Source organism: Coloeus monedula, assembly GCF_965178545.1.
Source record: "Coloeus monedula genome assembly, chromosome: 20".
In the NCBI taxonomy this organism is placed as follows: Eukaryota; Metazoa; Chordata; class Aves; order Passeriformes; family Corvidae; genus Coloeus; species Coloeus monedula.
Genome location: NC_138800.1, coordinates 9,946,894 through 9,967,730, shown reverse-complemented (window position 1 = coordinate 9,967,730; position 20,837 = coordinate 9,946,894). Strand labels below are relative to the sequence as shown.

General features: G+C 51.1%; 1 protein-coding gene across 2 annotated transcripts; it reads left to right on the top strand.

The window, feature by feature from the left end:
• The first annotated feature begins 333 nt into the window (after positions 1–333).
• Positions 334–15,791, top strand: HEATR6 (HEAT repeat containing 6). Of its 2 annotated transcripts, XM_082294662.1 has the most exons (20): positions 334–472; positions 1,112–1,219; positions 1,594–1,734; positions 2,826–2,941; positions 3,313–3,427; positions 3,647–3,748; positions 4,155–4,292; positions 5,144–5,427; positions 5,720–5,897; positions 6,157–6,363; positions 7,008–7,107; positions 7,298–7,653; positions 8,482–8,604; positions 9,127–9,213; positions 10,152–10,286; positions 11,330–11,452; positions 12,497–12,621; positions 13,673–13,769; positions 14,145–14,349; positions 14,784–15,791. In XM_082294662.1, exons 3-20 carry the CDS (start codon positions 1,597–1,599, stop codon positions 15,332–15,334), a joined length of 3,180 nt encoding a protein of 1,059 aa, XP_082150788.1. In that variant the 5' UTR covers positions 334–472; positions 1,112–1,219; positions 1,594–1,596; the 3' UTR covers positions 15,335–15,791. The 2 variants fall into 2 exon arrangements, with proteins under 2 accessions (XP_082150788.1, XP_082150787.1); XM_082294661.1 differs by lacking the exons at positions 334–472; positions 1,112–1,219 and having other exon boundaries at positions 1,682–1,734; positions 2,813–2,941.
• The last annotated feature ends 5,046 nt before the right edge of the window (positions 15,792–20,837 follow it).

Sequence of the window (20,837 nt, the reverse complement as noted above, 5' to 3'; positions counted from 1 at the left end):
CAGTGGCGGCCTTGGCAGCGCCGGGTCGCTCTCGGGGGGCGTTTTCACCCTGGGTGACTCTGCTGCTGAACACTTGCTGTTGTTTCCAACAGCCCGGGCCCGCTCCCGGGGCCGTGTGCCACAGGCGGGCGGGCACCGCCACCTGCCGCGGGCCCTGCCCTGCCCGCCCCGGCCCTCAGCGCTGCCGGGCCCGCCCGGCCGCCGTAGCCGCGGCCGCCCCGGAAGGGCTCCGGTTGCCATAGCGGCGCGGGCGGGGCGGCGGGACATGGCGGCGGCGGCGGCGGGGCCGGGGCCGGGTCTGGGGCAGCCGGCGGAGCCGGGCCCGGCCGGGTCGCTGCGGCGCTGCCTGGCGCGGCTCGGCGCGCTGCGGGCCCGGCCCGACGGCGGTCGCCGCACGGAGCTGCACCTGCTCTTCGACCAGCTCATCTCGGAGAGCTGCGGGCCCGAGCCCGCGGCCGCGCCGGGCCCGCAGGTACCGCGGGGATGGGGACTCCGGCGGCTCCGGGGCTGCCGCCGCCCGCACGGCGCGGGGCTGTGCCCGCGTGGGAGGAGGAGGAGGCGGCCTCGGCCGTGCCCGTGCCCGTCTCGCAGCGCGCGTGTGGCGGGTGTGAGCGGGTGCCGGTGTGGGGGACACGCGGGGTCGGTGTTTTTCCCGCTGTGCCCACCCCCGGGCAGCATGTTCCCGCACACCTTCCACGCTCTTCCGCCCACGCCCGGGTCCCTTCTCCGGCTCCTTGGTGACTGAGCTCTGCTGCCCTGTGCCAAAGCGCTGCCGGGTGGAGGTGGTGGGTGACACCAATAGGTGGGACTGTGGCAGTTTTCATAGTCTGATGTTGAAAAAATAGTAATTTTTTAAACTTTAAAGCAAGCCATTCAAAGCTGAGCACTCTAGATGTGCAGTATAGATGCTGCTCCATTGGCAACACACAGTACTTCATTGTTACACTGGCTTGTTTTCATTTTATTTCCAAAGCAGGCTTACTTTGCACTTTGGAATTAACTGATTTCTGGGCAATCTTCTTCTGTTCCTTGATCTAACTTAATATTTTCCTTAAGCCATTATTATTGTCTTTGTAGTCCCTAAATAATAAACCGAGGCTTTCTCTTCCAGGATGTTTGTGCTGTGCTTGTTGAAGCCTGTCACTTGGTTCCCCTTGATCAGGAACATCTTATCAGCAAAGTCTGTCAGCTTATCCATCACTTACTCAACAGATATCAGGTAGGAAGAGTTTGGCCATGTCCCTCCTGTTCCTCACTAAGCCAGGGGAGCTCTGTCGTTTCCAGGGCTGTGGAGCTGACCTTCAGGCAAAGTTTCTTGGATTTTCACGGTATTAGTTATTTTTGGGTAGCTGAGGCTATGATCTGGTTCTAGCATGGTTCCTCATAAAACCAGCTCTCAGTCAGAAGTGATTCACCATGGGAAGTACTCTTGATTTTAGGACACTTGTGCAGATGTATCCATTTTTTGTCAGCTGATTCTCTGCTGGTGTGTGATTTTAACAGCCAGGTCACCCGAATCTTACCAATATCTCTGGGTTTATTGACTGCAGCAGTACGTGATGATGTTTACCTTGGCCTTTTCTGTTATGACAGGTGATGGTTGATGAGCAGAACTTGAATTTCCTTCTCTCCTACTGCATCTCTGCTCTGAGGCAGTGCAGCTCCTGGACACATGTTGAAATTCTGCAAGCCTTAGCAGCTCTTGTTTATAGTAATGGGCCTAAGTGTCAGAAGGTGAGCTTACAAACTAAGGGAAAGTAACAACAAAAATATTTGTACCGCTGCTGTTTCTACTTCATTTTTTTTCCTGAAAGAAAGAATAAAAAGTTCTCAAGTTGTTTTACCTTTAGTGCTAAGATTAGATCCCATTTAAATAGTGGCTGATATTTATGGGAAAGTTGAATTTCAGTTGTGTGTATTAATAATTATTATTCCCATGTGGAATACTCTGTACCTGCAGGCTGCAGCTGTAGTGATCACCATTAAAGAAGGGCACAGGCTTAGCCTGCAGACCAACCACCCTGTGCCTCAGGCAGGAAGAACACGGGGAGCTTCAAATTGCACATAACTCCACAGGCTCCATTGAGGATCCTGAAATCCATCCTGTAACCAGATCAGGGCTTTAGCTCGGTGCTGTTTCAAAGCAGAGGCTCTCGGGTATCGATCCTGTGTGCAGCTCCTTGTTGCTGCAGCTGACAGTGTTTGAAATGCTGAATCCTCCTGCTGTCACCAGCTCGTGGCAGCTTGCAAAGCAGTCTCTGCTGTTGGGCTGAGCATGGGGTGGTGATGCTCACAGTTTGGGAGCTGCCAGCTTGTGTGGGCTTGTAGCCCATGTAGTGGCAGCAGTTTGGTGCAGCAGTTGTTCCCAGCTTAGCTTCATGTCTGGGAAGAGACCATAAACTGGGACTCAGCTGAGCTCAACCCTGTCCTTTCCTAATACAAAATAAGAGGACTTAAGGAATTAAGATTTTTTATGTTGTTTTTTATAAACATAATCTGTCTCTGGGATCTGAAATTGCAGTTGACAATTTTTAGGGTTTGTTTTATTTCTCATTATCCTGCTTTGATTTTTGACTGGTAATAAATTCAACTAATTTCACTAATTCAAGTCAGCTGTGCCCGTGATGGTTATCAGTGAGTGACCTCTCCTTGTCCTTACCTCAGCTCATGAGCCTTTCCTTATATTTTCTCTGCCCTGCCCATCTGAGGAGCGGTTTTGGTGGGCGCCTGGTGTCCAGCCAGGCTCCAGCCACTTCCCAAACACAAGAACCAGGAGGCTGAGGGAGGAGCACTGACCCCTAATGACTTTTAGTGGTTTGTTTCAGTATCTCCCGGACCTGCTGGGCAAGGCTGGGCTCCTGCTGCAGTTCAGTGACCCTGCCCAGCCAGACGTGGAGCTCAGGAGGGCGGCTGTGCGCAGCATGGCAAACCTGTGTCTCAGGTGTGTACCAGCCTTTGCAGGTGCTTTAGAGAATGTGTGTCTGCCAGCACGGGGCCAGCAAGGTGTAGGTCCATGAATTTGAAATGCAGAGCTTTAGTGTTCCAAGATATCTGTGCATAAAACCATAAACTCTCAGTCTTCCAGAAATAATGTTACGGGGGTTAGTGGAGGGAAGAAATGAAAAGCTGTTGTGCTGTCTAATTTTTCGTGCAGAAGATTTCCTTTTGTTCTCTGTATCGTAGAGCTGGCCCCTTTCAATCAGCCATCCATCTATCTGGGGCTCTTCAGGCTGACAGAGGGCTTGGGTGGGACTTTGTGTAACTTTATGAACCTGTAAACCAACCTTGTGTCTCCTCCTGGTCTAATTTTAGTGTCCCTGGACAGCCATACCTGGATGAGTCCTACAGAAGTGTCTGTTTTCAAACTTTCCTAAGTGTTCTGCAGTCTTCAAAAACCTCTGATGTGGATGACATCACGTTTTGCATGGTAAGTGTCAGTCTAATTGTCTAAAATACTCTAATTAGGAGATTGAGCTGCTGGAATATGTGGAATTTGGAATGTTGTCAACTGAGATTTTGCTTTAACACTCTAATTTATCATATTACTGTCCCAGTTGAGCAAAACTGTAATTGCCTAGAAAGTTGCTTGGAAGATGTGAACCTGCAGCGTTTTGGGAAGGAAAAGTAAGTAATTCTTTGTTTTCAGTTACTGCAAAGTGCACTGAAAGGTGTCCAGTCGCTTCTCAACGGTGGGAAGATGAAACTGATGCAAACTGACCAAATTGGAGCTCTTCTGGCAGTGTTAAAGGTAAATCCTTAAATCCACCTGAAGAAAGAGGCAGACACTGGGAGGTTCCAGATGCTGTTAAGTGGGAAACAGTAGAAGATGAGCAAGAGGGAGCAGAGAACCCTGAGTGTGGGGGAAATGGAGTGTGAGATGTAAAGAAAAATATATTGAGTTTCTCTCACAGCATCTTCACTGCACTTCCCACGGAGGAATGTGAGAGGAAGATGGGAGACTTGGTGTTTTTTGACATACTTGAAGTCCTTCTAGATGTAGATGTATTTCAGATGTTGCATAGCCTTACATATGGGAGAGGCAAGACCTGGGGGAAGGAGCACAACTGAAAATTGGTGAATTCACCTGAGTGGCTGTACAGTAAATCTGTGCACAGGAAAGGGACAGAATGCTGACACTTGTGTTCCTGTTGCAGAAATGCATGTTCCATGGGCTGCCAGGACTGAGCATAGAGGTGCCCACAGCCCTGTACCCTGCTCCCTTACCTCAGTATGATAAAAGGTCACCTGTCAAGCAGGAGCAGTCAGAACCAGCCACCTCTAAGCACACAGGGGTAAGCTGATTCTGCAGTGTGTTTGTTGTGGTTGTGTCTTACCTGTCGTGATATTGGTGGCTCTTCATGTCCTGAGCATGTGGTACATTTAATTCTTTGCTTCAAAGGTATTGATTATAAATTCTGCACTGAGTAAAATTGCTTTGGGGACTCTGGTGACATGAACAAATGGCTCTGCAGAGCTTGGCTTTCCCAAGTTTAGCTCTGTGCAACAATTATTCATCCATAGCCAAGAATTCCTGGCCTGCAGGCACGGGATTGATGCGTGCAAACTAGCCAAAGCTTTTGATTTTATAAGTTACGTTTTCTCTCCTAACACTTGCACAATTGTTTGACTCTTTCTTAGGGAAGTCAAGTTCATTTAAGACTGATTTCTTGCCTCATCTGTTCTCCTTAACCCTTCTATAGGTTATTTTTTAACCCTGTAAATACTTTGGATTACTGATTATCTGAAAGACATTAGAGAAAATAAAGTTATCTAGTCATGTTGACTTGTTTCTTTTTAGGTGTTGAATACCTGCTGTACATCTGAAAGAACTACAGAAGTATTTAGTGTTGTTCTTTAATCACTTTTGTGTGAAATATGATTTTTAGATAAAAGTTTCCTTGGATATATTTTATTTTACCAATGAAGAAGCCAAAGCTTAGTTTTTGAGGCTATTCAGTTATAAACTGCTTACTTCAGTATTACTGAAAATTTGTGACTGTTGCTACTAATAAGCAGAATTTAAAAATTCAGATACCAGAGAGTACACAGACTGTTTCTGTGTGTAGAGTATTGCACAGACTTGTAACTGCATTTATGTATTTGTTAAGTATTGACTAAAAAAAAAAAATCAATTTTTTCTTAGAACCGAAGAAAAAAGTCCAAAGGGAAACAAAAGAAGGGAGAGTTTGGGGAAGAAGGAAGAGACAATTCGGGGGATGCAGGAAATGAGTCAGTCCTGGGAGCAGACATGCTGAAATTGCACTTGGGGGATGTGCAGAGCAGCCCTTGTCCGGATCCTCGGGCTCGTGCATCGGATGTGTCTGCTGGGAAGGATCCCCTGTCCTCACATCCCACGGGCTGGAAACGCATCAGCAGCAGTGAGTCGGAGTATTCCGACGCCGAGGGTGGAATACAGAGCAAAGTGAGGTGATTGTTGTGCACATAAACATAAAACATGGGGATCCATAAAGCACTTCCACAGGACCCTTTGTTCTTCATCAAAACTGCTGAGGAAATCACTTTCCCTTTTGATTTATGAGATGATACAAGAAAATTGGAAGGTAGTAGTTTGTGTTGGTTTGGAAGTGAATTTGTTCTTCCTCTTCCTGTTCTTGGTCTAAAAGGTTTCCTCTCACAGCCAGCCACTAATACAAGTAAAAGAGGTGGAGTCCATCCCTTGTCCCTGCTGTTTTCATTAATCTTTTTGTTTGTGTTTAAGGTCCTACCAAGCCAATGTTCGCCAAGGGGCTCTGGCCTGCTTCCTCTCCACTATAAAGTCAATAGAAAAGAGAGTTCTTTATGGCTACTGGTCAGCATTTGTTCCTGATGCCCCTGGTATTGGCAGCCCCCAGTCCGTGTCCCTGATGACAATTGCTCTAAAGGACCCTTCTCCAAAGGTGAGGCACTTCTGAGTACAAAAACTGTTGTGTTTTCCCCTATTAATCTTAGGAGTTGTCTTCTCTGACCTTCAGTAAGTATTTGGCTACTGCACCCCAAGAAATAAACAGGAAGCATTGGCTAAGGAAACAAAGGATTGGTTCTGTACTGCTTTACGTTATGAAAAAAAGAGTTGAATTTTCTCTTTCGAGAGAGGATTTAATATATTTTAAAATTCTCCATCTGTTCAAAGGTAACAGAAATGTTTTATCATTTCAGACACGTGCCTGTGCTCTTCAAGTCCTCTCAGCCTTCCTGGAAGGTTCTAAGCAGTTCCTCTCTGTGGCTGAAGATGCCAATGACCACAAGAGAGCTTTTACTCCCTTCTCTGTCACTATTGCTTCCAGCATCCGGGAGCTGCACCGCTGCCTGCTGCTGGCCCTGGTGGCAGAGTCCTCCTCTCAGACACTGACACAAATAGTCAAGGTAACTGCACTGCAGATGTGCCACGTGCTCCCAAGGGGTGACATTGGTCTCTAAGTCCTGAAGAAAGATTGCACAGAGCTGGTGTTGAAGAGCGAGGTGGTGGTGGTGGCAAACAGACCTTTGTCATCTCCCAGAGCTTCATTGACTGAGTCATCCTGCAGAGTCGTGGAATCACAGAATGGTTTGGGTTGGAAGGGACCCTAAAGATCACCTTGTTTCGACCCCCTGCTGTGGCCAGGGACATCTTCCACCAGACCAGGTTCCTCAGAGCTCCATGCAGAGTCTTGGGGTTTCTTTTCAGCACAGTTCTCTTTCTCATGCATTTTTTTAGTCTTTCTGAAGCTGAATTAACCTATGAAATGATTCTGGAGGCTCACATTGGCTTTAAAACTGCGATCCAAATTGACAAATCCTCCCATGGGCTATCGAAATTCCTTGGTCTTTATGCCAAGTCACAGTAGTTAAATCCTTGCTCTTAGGAGCCAAGTTTGTATCCAGTGTTCACACAGCAGATAATTGGGGTGGGTTTTTTTTCAGGTGCCCTCAGATAATGAGCTGCCTGAGTGACCTAAATTACAAATGTAAAAACAAACCTGTTGGAGGCCAGGCTGACATTGTAACCAGCACCTTTCTCTGTGTTTCAGTGCCTTGCAAACTTGGTTTCCAATGCACCCTACAGCCGATTGAAACCTGGGCTGCTCACCAGGGTGTGGAACCAGATCAAGCCCTACATCTCTCACAAAGGTTTGCATTCTCTCTCTGTTATATTCCTCCCCTCCTCTGTGCTCCATAAATTCATAATTCAATAGCAGTGGCTGTTTATATGTTGCAATCTATTTTGTCTGAAAACTGCTGAGGGAGGATGCTGGGCTGTCAGTGAGGTTCTAATGGAGGTTTTTTTGCTCTTTCTCCCCCCCCCCATTGTCTCTTGCAGATGTTAACGTTCGAGTTTCCAGCCTCACTTTGTTGGGGGCCATAGTTTCTGTCCAGGCACCTTTGCCAGAGGTGCAGCTGCTTCTGCAGCAGCCCAGCTCCTCGGGGCTAAGCAGCAGCGGCAGCGCGACCCCTCGGCGCTTCATCTCCTTGGAGCAGTGCAGGAGAGCACTGCCGTGGGAAAGCCCTCTGGAGAGCCCAGCAGGGTGTGCAGCTCCAGAGCCGTGCTGGCTGCTCCGCCTGTGCGTTTCCATCATCGTCCTGCCCAGGGAGGATTCCTGCTCCGACAGCGACGCCAACTTCCCGTCCTTGTCCAGCGTCTACGAGCCGTGTCCCCTCCGGCTGGAGTCCCTGCAGGTGGGGTGGATGCACGGGGGGCTTGGCTCAGCATCCAGCTGCCTCCCTCTGTCGTGGGTTCCCTTTGCTCCCTGCTCTCTCAGGGAGATTTAGGCTGAGGCCTTTGCTGGTGCAGTGGGGCTGAGCTGCTCAAAGAGAAATGTTTTGATTCCCTGGCTGCAGCATGCCTGTCCTGCTGCAAGCCTGCTGCAGCAAGTTCATCTGCCTCTGATTTTTATCTTCAGTATTTTAAAGTAGTATTTGAGGGTGTGTGCTGGCAGACTATGAGTCTTCCCCATGCAAACTACTCCATACAGAATCCAAGTGAACGATTTGGTGGAAAACAGTAGGGAAGAGCCCTGCAGTCAGAGAACAGTCTGCAAGGAGCTATGGAGCAACTCAAGGAGAGCCTGTGGATGCCTTGTTCTAATTCATGTAGCCACAGCAAAGGGTAGATTTTGTAACATGCATCCCAAGAAGTCTCACTCTTTCTGGAACACTAAATACTTGTTAAATCTGGCTTCACAGAAGGCAGCAGCAGTTTTACAGGAGGTACAGAATGTCTTGCTCTTAGTTTTTTTGGCTACAGGAGCCCTCACAGTAAATAATTCATGGTGTTGCTATCTGATAGTGCTTCTGTGGCTCTTCTTTGAACAAGATAATGGAACAGGGAGGCTTTTAATCAGCTCTAGAATTCTAGAAGTTGTGCTGCAAGGTGTATCTGTTACATCAGAGTTCATTATATGGTGCCAGGGTTGATTAGCCCATTAACATCCTTTCAGTGTGTATTTGGGGTGTTTTAGGTAGAAGGGGAAAATGCTGAATGGAATTTCTTTTGTCTGTGTTTAGGTGTTGGCTCTTCTTGTGAAAGGTTATTTCCCTATGGCTCAGAGCTATTTCCTAGAACTTGGAGAAGTGGCTTGCAGATGCATGGAAGAAATGGATCCATCTATTCAGCTCCATGGAGCCAAAGTAAGAGCAGGAGGACACATCAACATTGTTTTACCAAGTCAGTTTTATCTGTCTGTGTGCTTTGCAAATGCAGATGAGTGGTGATGAATATTCAGAGCATCTGTGTGTGTGATGTAGAAATGCAGTACCCTGACACTTGGAGAAATGCACCTTCAGCTTCCAGTCTTGAAGTCTCAGCAGAATTTTGTTGCTCTGCTGAGTCACCAGGAAGCTTGGGAAATGCAAGGACTACAACACTGGTCCTTCCCTGACTGAGCATCAGCTGGTGCAGGGACTGGACTCTGTGACCCAAAGGTTTCCTCTTTGTGCAGTAATTTGTTATGCTGTTCTAGCTGGAGACTTTATGTAGGAAAAGCTTTTCCTCTGATTTCAGTCCTAGCAGGGACAGAACAGTCCAGACCAGTACTGAATCTTTTATTTTTGTTCCCTGGGTGAGTAGATGCAGTCCTAGGCGAAGGTTCTGTAGTTCATGGTCCTTGAGTCACCCCTGATGAAAACCTCCTTGCTTTTTGTTCTTTGTAGCTCCTGGAGGAGCTGGGCACGGGTGTCCTGCAGCAGCACAAACCCGACTCCCCCACTGCCCCTGAGCAGAGGGTGCCTGTCAGCGTGGTAAGTGTGAGATTCCACCTCAGTGAGCTCCTTCCTTGGACTCTGCAAAGCCACTGGCACAGACACAGATAAATAATTGCAGGGAAGCAGGAAGGGACTCAGACTGTGGCTTTATGGATGCCAGTGTGGACAGTCTCTGTAGATTTCCTGCAGTAATTTGGCAGTTGCTCCTGCCTGTAGACAGATGTGTTGGGTTTTATTTCTTTTACATGATGTTAGCCCTGTCTCTTTGCCTCTCCTCCTCCCAGCTCTTGCAGCCTGCTGTAGCTCAGAGAGCTGGAAGAACAGCACTGATTTTGCATGTGTCATTACTGCTGCATAAAACTTATAGAATTTTGGTGAATTTGCATTGTTAAAGAACCAACCTACATTTTCTGGCTGCTCACAAGTGCAGGGAGGAGAGTGGCCAGAACCACAAGATATGTGAATTCAGAAAAATTCATTAGCTGTTTGTTGGTTAAGTTTGCAGAAGCTGAGTAATACAGGCCTGTTTAAGTCTTGCTTCTGTGAACAGAAGGCAAGCTTAAACATTTTTTTGGCTCATGCTAAGTTTTGAGCCTACAAGCCAGGAAATGTGTTCAGTAGCATCAGGTTCCTGTTATTCTCTATGAAGGTAAATTGTCAGGCAAATGAAAACACTCAGCTGTGTGGATTCAGGAGTGGGATTACAACTCTGTTTAGTGCAGTTTAAATTTCAGGGTATGTGGCCTTGAGAAGGAAACAAAAATAACTCAGTGAACAGCTACTTGATAGCAGTACTGAAATGTCTTTAAAATGTTTCTGAATGCTAACTATTTTTGACTCCAAACAATTGTAACGCCTTCCATGTGTGATTATGCTCCCTGCTCTAAGTATTTCTTAAAGATGATCATCTTTAAGACAAGAACTTAGGCATAATTGCTGGGTTTAAAAGATAAACCTGGCTGTTTCTCCTGCAGGTTGTGACCTTCTGGACAATGATGTTAAATGGCCCTTTACCTGGCACTCTGCAGAACTCTCCCCACGCCACTCTCCAGACAAGTGCCTGTGATGCCCTCTCCTCTATCTTACCAGAGGCTTTCAGCCTCCTGCAGGTAAGAGAACACACCTTTAAATGTGGTGGGTTTACCTTTGAGGCTTTGTCCTTGTCCCCCACATCACAGCAGTGTAAAGCCTTCTAAAACTTACCAGGAGAGAGTAAGGAAACCTCACTGAATTTTTTCTTTTCCTTTACATTCTTGAACATTGTGACTGTTGAAGGCTGGGAAAGGCAATGTTGGGAGTAATCATTCTGTCAGGACAATTAAACTGTGGGTCACAGCAGCTGTTTGGCCCTGCCATGAATACCCAGGCTTGGCAATGATGCACAGGAGATGGAGGACAAGAATTTCATGGCATGAGGAAGGGCTGAGGGATTGTTACTCTGCTGGTTAATTCTTTGAAGAGCCAGCTGAGCCAACAGCCAGGGCCTGATGTTGTGCATCCATTTGCATGTGTGTTTTTCCTCTTTGCAACATGAAACATGCTTTTAAACATGAAAGCCTTGGCAAGGGATCCCCCCTGCATTGTGCAGCTCCTTCTGTGTCACTGTGCCCTTGCTGGGGAGTGCTCTGCCAGATCTCATTTGCCCAGGAATTGCTGGTCCAGCAGTATCTCTGGAATTCTCCAAGTACAGCGTGTACTTCATCCCCCTGTACTTTGATCCCATCCACTCTCCTGTCCCTGTGGCCACATGGGGTCAAGTCAGTGCCCATTCTGACCTTTTGTCATGGGCTGGTGAGCTGACAACCTGCCCAGGCTGAGCTCACCCTGCCTGTCCTGGTTAATGAGGGGCAGAGAGGGAGGGAAGGCAAAAGCAGCCCATCCTCTCTGTGTTCCCTCTGATGGGCCATTCCTTCTGCTTTGGATTGGAGTTAATATCTTGGTTTCCTTCGTGGTCTGACCTAACAGCAGTGAGATCCTGTGTGCTGGAAGCATTCCTGGTCCCTGGGTGGGCTCCTGAAACACCACTCAGTTCACTTAGAGCACGCTCTGAGTGGAAGCTCCTTCAGATACAGGGTCTGTCAGAGTATTCGTGTGTCCCTGTGGAACAGAGCTCTCCTCAGTCCCCCCATGGCCACTCTGCTCCTCGTTGCAGGGTGACCAGCAGATCCTGTGTGTCACGTTGCTGCTGGGCCTGAACCACAGCGAGAACCCCCTGGTGAAAGCTGCTGCTGCCCGTGCCCTGGGAGTCTACATCCTCTTCCCGTGCCTCAGGCAGGTCAGAGCCAGCCCATTCCCTTCTTCTGAGCCATTTTATAATGGGTTTGGTGAGCCATGAGATGTGAAACATGGATTTTTTTGAAATGAATTATCTTTACTTTTGGTCTGTAGTGTATTTATATTTCCTTCCTGGCTCCAGACCTGCTCTTGCCTTTTGTGTGAGAGCAGAATCAGTGCAGGGAGGTGAAGCAGAAGTGAGAGGAAAAGGAGGGAGGGTAGGATCTTCTCAGGCTCTGAGGGATGGAAGCTGGAGGGGTTAGGTTGGCACAGGGGAGCTGCAAGAGGTGAGGTGGAGCTGGGATGGAGGGATGAGCTGTACAGTGCTCTCTGGAGTTTAATGTTGGACTCGGTCTTAGAGGTCTTTCCCAACCTTCAGGATTCTATGATTTTAACAAGTTCTTAGTGTGAAGCCTTCAGTTTTGCTTAAAGCCAAGAAATAAAGCTTATTTAGAGGAAAAAAAGCTGGTTTTTTTTTCTACAGAATATCATCTTAGCTTGGCTGAGCTGGAAGATTAGTTTTTACAATGTAACCTTAAGTGAATGATTTTAATTAAAAAAAAAAAAGCAGTAGCTGACTTTGGAGTTTAATTCCAAAATATTTGGAAAGAAAATTCTTCACCATAGGCACATGTAGTGTGCCATAGAAGAGAAGATTAGACAGGCAGCTCAACAGGGAGTTTGGAGAAGGAATTACTTCAAGAGTGGGATTTGATGAGTGTAAGGTTGGCAGTCCATGTAATTACGTTAAAATCCAAAGTAACTAAAGCACCAATGGAATTAAATAATACATGGGAGCTTTTCAGCAGCAGCTACCCAAGAGTGGTGGACTTGGTGAGCATTCAGGCTTGGACTGTTAATTAAAGGTCAGGCAAAGCTGCAGAGAGCACCATGAGCTCATTAAGTGGTGTCACCTAGAAAAGAAGAGTAAATGAATAGAGCTGGTCCAGGTCTCATTTTCCCTGCAAAACCCAGAATGTGTTACTGAGGAAACCACCTGAGTTTTGAGAACTTTGTAACTTCTCAGCACTTTTTGCTTTGACAGGATGTGATGTTTGTGGCAGACACAGCAAATGCCATTCTGAACTCCCTCCATGACAAGTCTCCCAACGTCCGTGCCAAGGCAGCCTGGTCCCTGGGCAACCTCACAGACACCCTGATCATCAACATGTACGTGACACACGTGCCCTGGGGTGACACCTCCCTGCCCCAAAGCGTCAGACAGACCAGACCTACTGGTCTGCAAGAGGACACAGCCTCAGGCTGTGCCAGGTTGGACATCAGGAGCAATTTCTTTATGGAAAGGGTGGTCAGGCATTGGAAGGGGCTGCCCAGGGAGGTTTGGAGTCCCCACCCCTGGAGGTGTCTCAGGAAGGGCTGGAGGTGGCACTCAGTGCTCTGGGCTGGGGACAAGGGGGGCATCGGGCACAGCTTGGACTCGATGCTCTGCGAGGGCTTTTCTAACCAAAATGATTCTGTGATACTTAACATTAAAAAAAGCCAGAATTTGGCTTTGATACTTCTTTTTAACCACCCTCTGCCTGTGTGTCTGCCAGTATGTGACACTGTTAAAGCATCCTGTATCCCTGTGGGAGCACCTTCCACTATCCCAGGTTGCTCCAAGCCCCATCCAGCCTGGCCTTGGACACTTCAAGGGGTGGGGCAACACAGCTTCTCTGGGCACTCTCGCAGGGAAGAGGTTTTTTCTAATATTTGTTCTAAACCTACTCAGCTTGAAGCCATTCCCCCTTGTCCTGTCACTCTAAGGAGAGGCTCTTTAAAACTTTTCACTTCTCAGTTTCCCACTTCTTGTGTGTTGCTTGGTGTAATTACGTGGTTCCTTTACTTTCAGCGTAACACAGAAGTAAAATTAATAAATATTTAACCCTTCCTCAAGCCAGAAACTGAGGGAAGCCTAACCTACTGTTACATTTTTAACAGGAAAATAGTTATCATATATTCCTGCTACAGAATTGCCCCTGAGCAATTCCTTGCCCTCTGTTTTTTATTACAGACTTAACCATTGCTAACCAGCTTTCTTGCATTGATAGTTTGGTTTTAAATTAATAAACATAGTGGTCACATGCAGAAAGGTCTGTCTTACATATTAGCCTTCTAAAGAGTGAAGGTTGTTTGTTCATGGGCCTTTATAAAGGGTTGTATCACATCTTTGGGGATGGAGCAGCCGAGCTGGGTGTTCACAGGGTGATTCTCCTGCCAGGGAAACCATGGGACAAAGCTTCCAGGAGGAACTTTCTGATCTGCTGCTGCTGAAATTGTTACGGTCTGCAACAGAAGCATCCAAGGACAGAGACAAGGTAGGAGTGAAGGGAAGGAGGGTGGAGTTGGTGTAGTTAACTCTTGGATTTAAAAAAAAACCACAAGGAAAAAGCACTTTGGGTCTCTTTTCCCCAACGTTTTGGGGGAGCTGCAGCTCAGATCCTCCCCTGGGGGCTGGTGCTTGGAGGTTTCCTGGGGTGGTTGAATTACAGGGAATTTGAGTGGGCTTTTCCACAACGCAGGGATTTGTGGTTTGGATTGTGGCCATTGCAGAGAATGATCTTTCTGGTGGCATTTAGGAAGACACACTGTGATTTCAGCTGTGCTCCTTGCTGGCTCTGAGATGATTTCACAGCAGGCTCGACAAGACCTGCCCACAACCCGAAAACTGGGGAGGTTTTTGTGTGTTCCAGGTAAAGAGCAATGCTGTCCGTGCCCTTGGGAATGTGCTCCATTTCCTGCAGCCCTGCCACGTGGCCAACCCCAGGTTCAGGGAAGCCATCGAGGAGTCCCTGCAGGCCCTGATTGCCACGGTGGGCAGCGAGGCCACCATGAAGGTGCGCTGGAACGCGTGCTACGCGCTGGGGAACGTGTTCAAGAACCCTGCCCTGCCTCTCGGTGAGAGCCTGCTGCCCTGCCCTGGCTGCCTCAGCTCTTGTGGTTCTGATCAGATCGTTTCCTAATGGGTGGAGAAGAAGGGGGGAAGCCAGTGGAGCTGAGTCTGGGTTCACAGCTTTCCAGGACTCTTCCCAGTGGAACAGACTCGGCTCCTTCCAGTGCAGGTGTAACTGCTGTGTTCAGTTGGATCTGCCATGTAAGGCAAGAGTGTGAGGGTGGGATTATAGATGTGAATAAATGCCAAATGTCCTCTTGTAAAACCTCAGGAGATTAACTGTTTTAACTCATATTTCATTTCATGACCCCTGATTCTCTCACTTAAACCACAATAAATTCAATAAATGTCAGTTCATTAAATATTCAGGAGACATTTATAGTTTTGCATGTTTTGGCTGATTAAAAAGGGGGTTTTTTTGGTTTTTTTTTTTTTTCAGGAGAGGCTCCTTGGGCCACGCAAGCTTTCAGTGCCCTTTCCTCTGTAGTCAAGTCCTGCAAGAACTTCAAAGTGCGAATCAAGTCAGCCATGGCCCTGTCCATCCCCAGCAAGAGGGAATGCTACGGCTCCACGGAGCAGTTCTGCCAAATCTGGAGTGCCTTGGTGGTGGCCCTGCAAAGGAGCGAGGACGCCGAGGACTTCCTGGAGTTCAAGTACAGCTCCAGCCTCAGGACCCAGATCTGCCGGGCTCTGCTGCACTTGCTGCGGCTGGCGAGGAGCACGGACCTGCCCCTCATCTGGGGGAGCCTCAGGGACCACGGGGAGGCCATCAAACCCTACGTGCTGCAGTACCTGAGGTCCTCAGGGGAGGAGAGCGAAGCGGGAATGCACACGGACCTGGGGGAGAGGGAGCGAGGATTGCAGGGAGCCATCGACCATCTCAGTGGGATAGAGAGAGAGCTGCAGGGCAAGGTGAGGGTCAGAGTGTCCCTGTACCTGGAGGATGTCCTGACAAACCACACCAATGCCACGGAACTGACAGAGGCTTGAAGGAAACGCCCATTTCAGTGACCAAAACTTCCACAGGGAGCGCCGAACTGCGTCCCCTTGCACAGGGCATCCAGAGGAAAAGCTTCCTGCTGCTGATGTTAAATACTTTATTTCAGAATTTATTAATAATGCCTCTAGGACATCATTTTTATATTATTATCATTTTTTATTGTTGTGTTTGGTGAACTCTGCCGTTGCCCTCCCCGGGGTTGGTTTGTGCACTTCGTTGTCAAAGCATCGCCACTTGGAAAACAAACGCCTTTTCCTCCTCTGTGTGTTTTGTAAAGCTGCCTGTTCCCTCAGCTTATCTCAAAGCATTTTGTTCCTATTGCTGCAGGATCCAGAATCATGTTTGTAAAGCAGGGGGCTGGAAGAATTTTGTTTTTCAGAGCCACTGCAAATGTTGTCACTCTTGTGTTCCTGCAATAAACCCAAATACACCAATATTTGAAGAACAGCTTAGAGCAAACACCCTTTGCCTTTACCTGTCTGTGTTCCTGGTGTCATACACCTGGCCTCTGCCTCCCTGCTGCCTCCACTCATCCTGTCTTCCAAAAAAAATCAAAATTCCTTGTTTCCAGGTGGATGGTACCATGCTGCCTAAGGCAGAAAATTCAAAGTAGGTTCTCCAAGGCTGGAATTTTGGCTCTTCGAGCACCTCTGTGGGAGGTGCAGTGATGTTCTAACAGCACATGGATTCGTTTCTGGTTCTGGAGTTCTGTCCCCTTCCATTCCTTCCCGCTGCTGTTACTTACTCTGTGTTTGCTCTGTGCTTACTCTGCTGATAGCCGGGGGAGCACTGAGCTCTCTGATGTTGCTGGGGACGAATCGGCACCTCCAGGAATGAGCAGGGCTCTGGGGCACTCAGAGTTAAGTGCCTGCTGTCCTAACCCCAGGCTGGATGTTTGAACAGAGCTCAGGGCAAGCCCTGCCTGTCGTAAAACCTCTGGGGGATACAAAATTCATCTGCTTTGTTCTTCCACCCTCACGCTGGCTGCAGCAGGCCTCAAGTGCTGAGAGTATCCTCAACTTCCCAGAGTAATGGAGCCTTTATCAGTGGATGGATGGGGCCAGTTCTCTGCCAGGGATCACTTCTGCTGCTGCCCCAGCCTGGTGTGTGCAGACAGGCTTGTGCCAGTGCTGGGAAACCCTGGCATGGAGGCAGAGCTGAGCAACCGTGCTGGGCCCCGTCCTGATGCTGCTTCAAGTGACACATTTGCACTTCAGCTTCATTTGCTCCTTTTCTCTCTGGCTGCTGCAGCTGTACCTGTACCTGTCTTTGAGCTCCCACACCTGCCACTGCCTTGGGGAGAAATCTGTCCCATGGCCACTGAAAGCACAACTCGACCTGGATTTCTTTCCCAATTTGCTGACATCTCTAGAGCTGCCTCCGTCCTGTACCAGCTGGGATGCTGGTCCTGAGGCAGCTGTGGGACTTGGGAACAGGGTGTACCTGAGCTGAGTGTACCAGCAGCCCCATCCAGTGTCAGGGTGTTCTCTGAACGGAGGAATCTCTGGTTTTATGCACCCCAGGATGCAGATGGGAGCTGCTGTGATTCCCAATAGAGCATCACCCTTAGCTGACCCTCTAGGGACAAAGGGGTGCAGGTCCAGGGGACAGCAGAGAGGCAGGAGCTGGTTTGTGCTCTGGCTGGTGGAACTAACTCCGGTCAGCATCTTCTGAAGCTGAGATAAACATCACCTGCCTTCCATCAGGAGCTGTGTGGCACAGGAGCATTGCTGGGGACACACACGTGGAGGGGGCAGGTGTGGCAGTGAGGCCAAATTTCTTTGGGTAACAAATAAAAAGCCTCTGTGTGGGGTCAGTTATGGGGTTCAGCTGTGCCTGGCCATGGCCCCACAGCTGCTTCTGGGGGAGCTGGGGCTGTGCTCTCCTGCCTGGTTTGGAGGTCAGTGATGATTTTACTCTTCCCTTCAGTGTCAGATGCTCTGTTTGGTACCTGCCAGAGCAGCGTGGGTTGCGTGTGCCTTGTGCCACCCCTTGCTGCCAGTGAGGGCCACAGGGCTGGACACAGCCTCTGTCCTTCGGGGCCTGGTGGGGCACGAGGTGCTCGGGGCCGGGGAAAGGCAGCACCTTCCCCACCCCGGCCAAGGTTTTATTGTACTGCCTCTTTATTGTTGTGTTTACAAGCCAGGCCCTTTATAGGTTTTCCTATGAATAGTTCCAAGGAGAAGGTAATTACCTTATCACATGCAGGATGATTTATAGCCAAGGTGGCAAGGGACATTCAAGCTCCGCATCGGCTCCGTTTGAAAGACAATCCGCCTGTTCTTCCGCGGGGTCACTGGGTGGGGAAAACAAAAGGGCTTTAGTGCCCAGCCCGGGGATGTCTCCTGCGGCCGAGCAGCCCCCGAGGCAGCATTTCCCTGGGCTTGTCGCCCACCTGCAGCCCCGTGGGTTCCCCTGGGGACACCTGCGGTGGTGGGCTCTGCCCTGGGCAACCCAGCAAGGACCACCCCAGTGGGTCACTTACAGCGTCCCTGGGGGCTGTTAAACATCCCCCTCGCCTGCACCGAGCTTTTTTGATTGTTATTTTTATATTTAAATTAATTTTTTCCTTCCCTCTAACAACTGTGTCTACGACCGGGGAGCAAAGACAGTGATTTACCGGAGACCCTGCGGCTGTTGCGCCCTGAGCATCCCAAGGCAGCCGCCTCCGTGTCCGGCGGGCCCGGGAGCGGCCCCGGTCACCGGGCCACGAGGTGGCACCACGTCCCCGGGCACGGCGGGCGCGGCCCCGGTGGCCACAGCGGCGGCTCCGCTTGCCCGTGTCTTCGGCGGGGTCCTGGCTGTCCCCTCGGTGCGGTCGCGGGGTCCCCTCGCAGGATGTACGGGGGTCCCCCGACAGAACACGGGTGCCGCCAGCCCGTGCTCCCCCAGGCCACGCCGCAGCCCCGGGATCCGAGCACAGCGCGTTCCCCGGGTGATAACGCAACGTTTTCCCTCCCGGTGCGCGGCCGCGGCTGGGGCCGGTGGTTTTGGCCCCGGGGAAGGCGGGTGCTCCCTCCGCGCAGCCCCCGGGGCTGTGGCTGCGGTGTCAGCGACATCGGCCCCTGAGCAATGGGGTGGCGAAGGCAGAGGTGACTTCCAGTGGCGGGGTCAAAGGGAAGAGGCTGATGCTCAGTTCATGCCTGCTGTCTCTCCCATAAAAAATGGCTCCGCGCTATCTCGCAGCCCGTCCCTCCCTGGGACCCGCTAATTCGGTGATTTTTATCCTGTCTGTTTTCCTTTTCTCCCCTCTGCAGCCTCCCGGCGCTCCTCCTCGGGCTGATGGATGGAGCCGGCAGCGCCCGCACGGAGGAGGCGACGGCCGGCGAGGGGATCTGGGAACAGCCCGACCCTCGGTGGCCTGACCTGGCTGTCACACCAGCCTCCGCTCCCAGGCCACGCTCCTCCCGGGGGCTAAAGCAGGAGGGGTGTGGGCAAGGAGGAAAGGAGTGTGGAAGAAAACCGTGGGCACCCCAAGGCTCTGGGCACCGCAGCGCCAAGCGGGGATGGGGACAGAGATTCTAAAGGGGCTTGGAGAGCCCCGGGGGAGCAGGATTGTCCCTGGGGTCATGCCTTCCTGTGCCACCCCCGCGAAAAGGGAGCCCACGCTGCTCCGGGGGGGTCCTCTGGCTCCCCGGGAGCCCAGACTGGTATTTCAGTCTAGACGTGCTGGTATTTTTTCAGTCCAGCAGATTTCCTTGATGGCCCAGCGGTGGAGCAGCGGCACGCTCGGCACGCTGGCACGGTGGCAGCTGCGGGGCGGGGGTTCCCGCGGGGGCACGGGGGGCACAGCCTGGGCAGGAGTCCTGCCGGAGGTGACATCCCCAGTCCCCGCTCCTGGAGCAGCAGGAGAAACGTTTGCACTGGAATGGGAGGGAAAACTATGTGGAACTTGCAATTTGCTCATAAACCCGGGCTCGCAGGGTGGGAGGCTTGCCGCATCTTGCTCGAGCGCTGGCCCACGTGCAGAGGGCTGCGATGGGCTGGGTGATTCAACAGCCACCCCCGTTCCGGCTGCCCCGTGCGCTCCCACACCGGCAGGGTTGGGCTGGGTAAATATTTTGGGGGGCGACCAGCTCGGCGCTGCCGGAAACATCGCCGTGACTCGGGTCAGTCCCCTCGCCGCTGCCGCCACTGGGCTGATGCTTTTACCAGGCTGCCTGCCCAGGCAATGCACCTCTGCGTGCCACCCATCCCATGGGGACCCATCCCAGAGACTGCCAGGGGGACAAAGGCGGCTTTCAGGGCCCCGGCCGTGCTTGGGCGGCCTCGGAGATGTGTGAAATTCGGCTTTGCCCCAGCTCCTTCCTGGAGCGGAACTGTTCTCAGCGAAACCGTCCCCACCACCCGCCCTTAATGGCTTTTCTCTGTGCGCCCGCATTAATGAACGCGAGGCCCAGCCTAATCGGGGGGAAGCCATGCAAGTAATTGCTTGAATTTTTAATTCGGGGTTATGATAGGGGAATCAAAGTCACACGGCAGCCGCTGAGGCCGCCCGCGGCTCCGCACCATTGACTCCCGCAATTTGCTTTTGATTTTTGCCCTCCCGGCTCCCCCCACGGCCCGGCAGGGACCCTGCTGGGGGCCGGGGCTGGACCCTCCCAGGGAGGGCACTCGGTGCAGAGAAATGTGCTTGGAGTGGGGGTCCCACCTGCGACAGGGGCTGGGGTGAGCTCGGCTGTGCCTATGGGGGGCTCTTGCCACAAATGAGAAGTTGTTGCCAGTCTTTAACAGCGTTTCCTTGCTCCAAAACCCCTCTTCCACCTGCACCTCACTGCGCTGCCTGCGGAGAGCTGGATTTTACTTTTCATGGAACTTTTTGAATTTCCCTGGTTCCATTGTGGCAGCTCTTGCCCTCAGCCTGGGGAGCCACCAGTGGGGAGCCCCTGCCCAGAGCACGTCTGGTACCACCATCATCACACGAAGGGCCGAGTGACACAGACACCCACAGCCATGGGGTGACACGTGGGACGGTGGGGCTGGCCAGGGTTTGGGTTGGGTCCTCCCTGTAGTGCAACTGGGACTCACACTGAAGCTGCCCCGAATTTGGGAGCCCTGTCCTCAGGGAGCTCCTCCAGCCCTGAGCATCCCCTGGGCCTTGGCACTGGCCACGCTGCTTTTGTTTTCCCACAAAACAACCCCACCTCCGCGCTGGTTCCAGCTCGCTTCCCTCCTCTTTGTCTTGAAATTAATAAAGAGTCAGAGGACGCGCGGCAAAGCAGAATGGCATCCGTGCACTGCCTGCCCCTGCGGGGACACGGTGGCCAGCAGGGCCACCCTGCCTGGCACCGGCATCGGGGTGCAGTGGGAGAAGCCATCGGGCCGGTGCCACACTCGCCATCGGGCACAGCCCCACGTGGGATGGTCCCCGTGGGCATGGGGCAGCCCAGCTCTGCTCAGGGACCCGCTGCCTGCCTGGCTCTGCCCCGTGACCCCGTGTTTGGGGTTTGGGCCGCTGTTGTGGTGTTCCTTGTGCCGCGATCCCATGGGCAG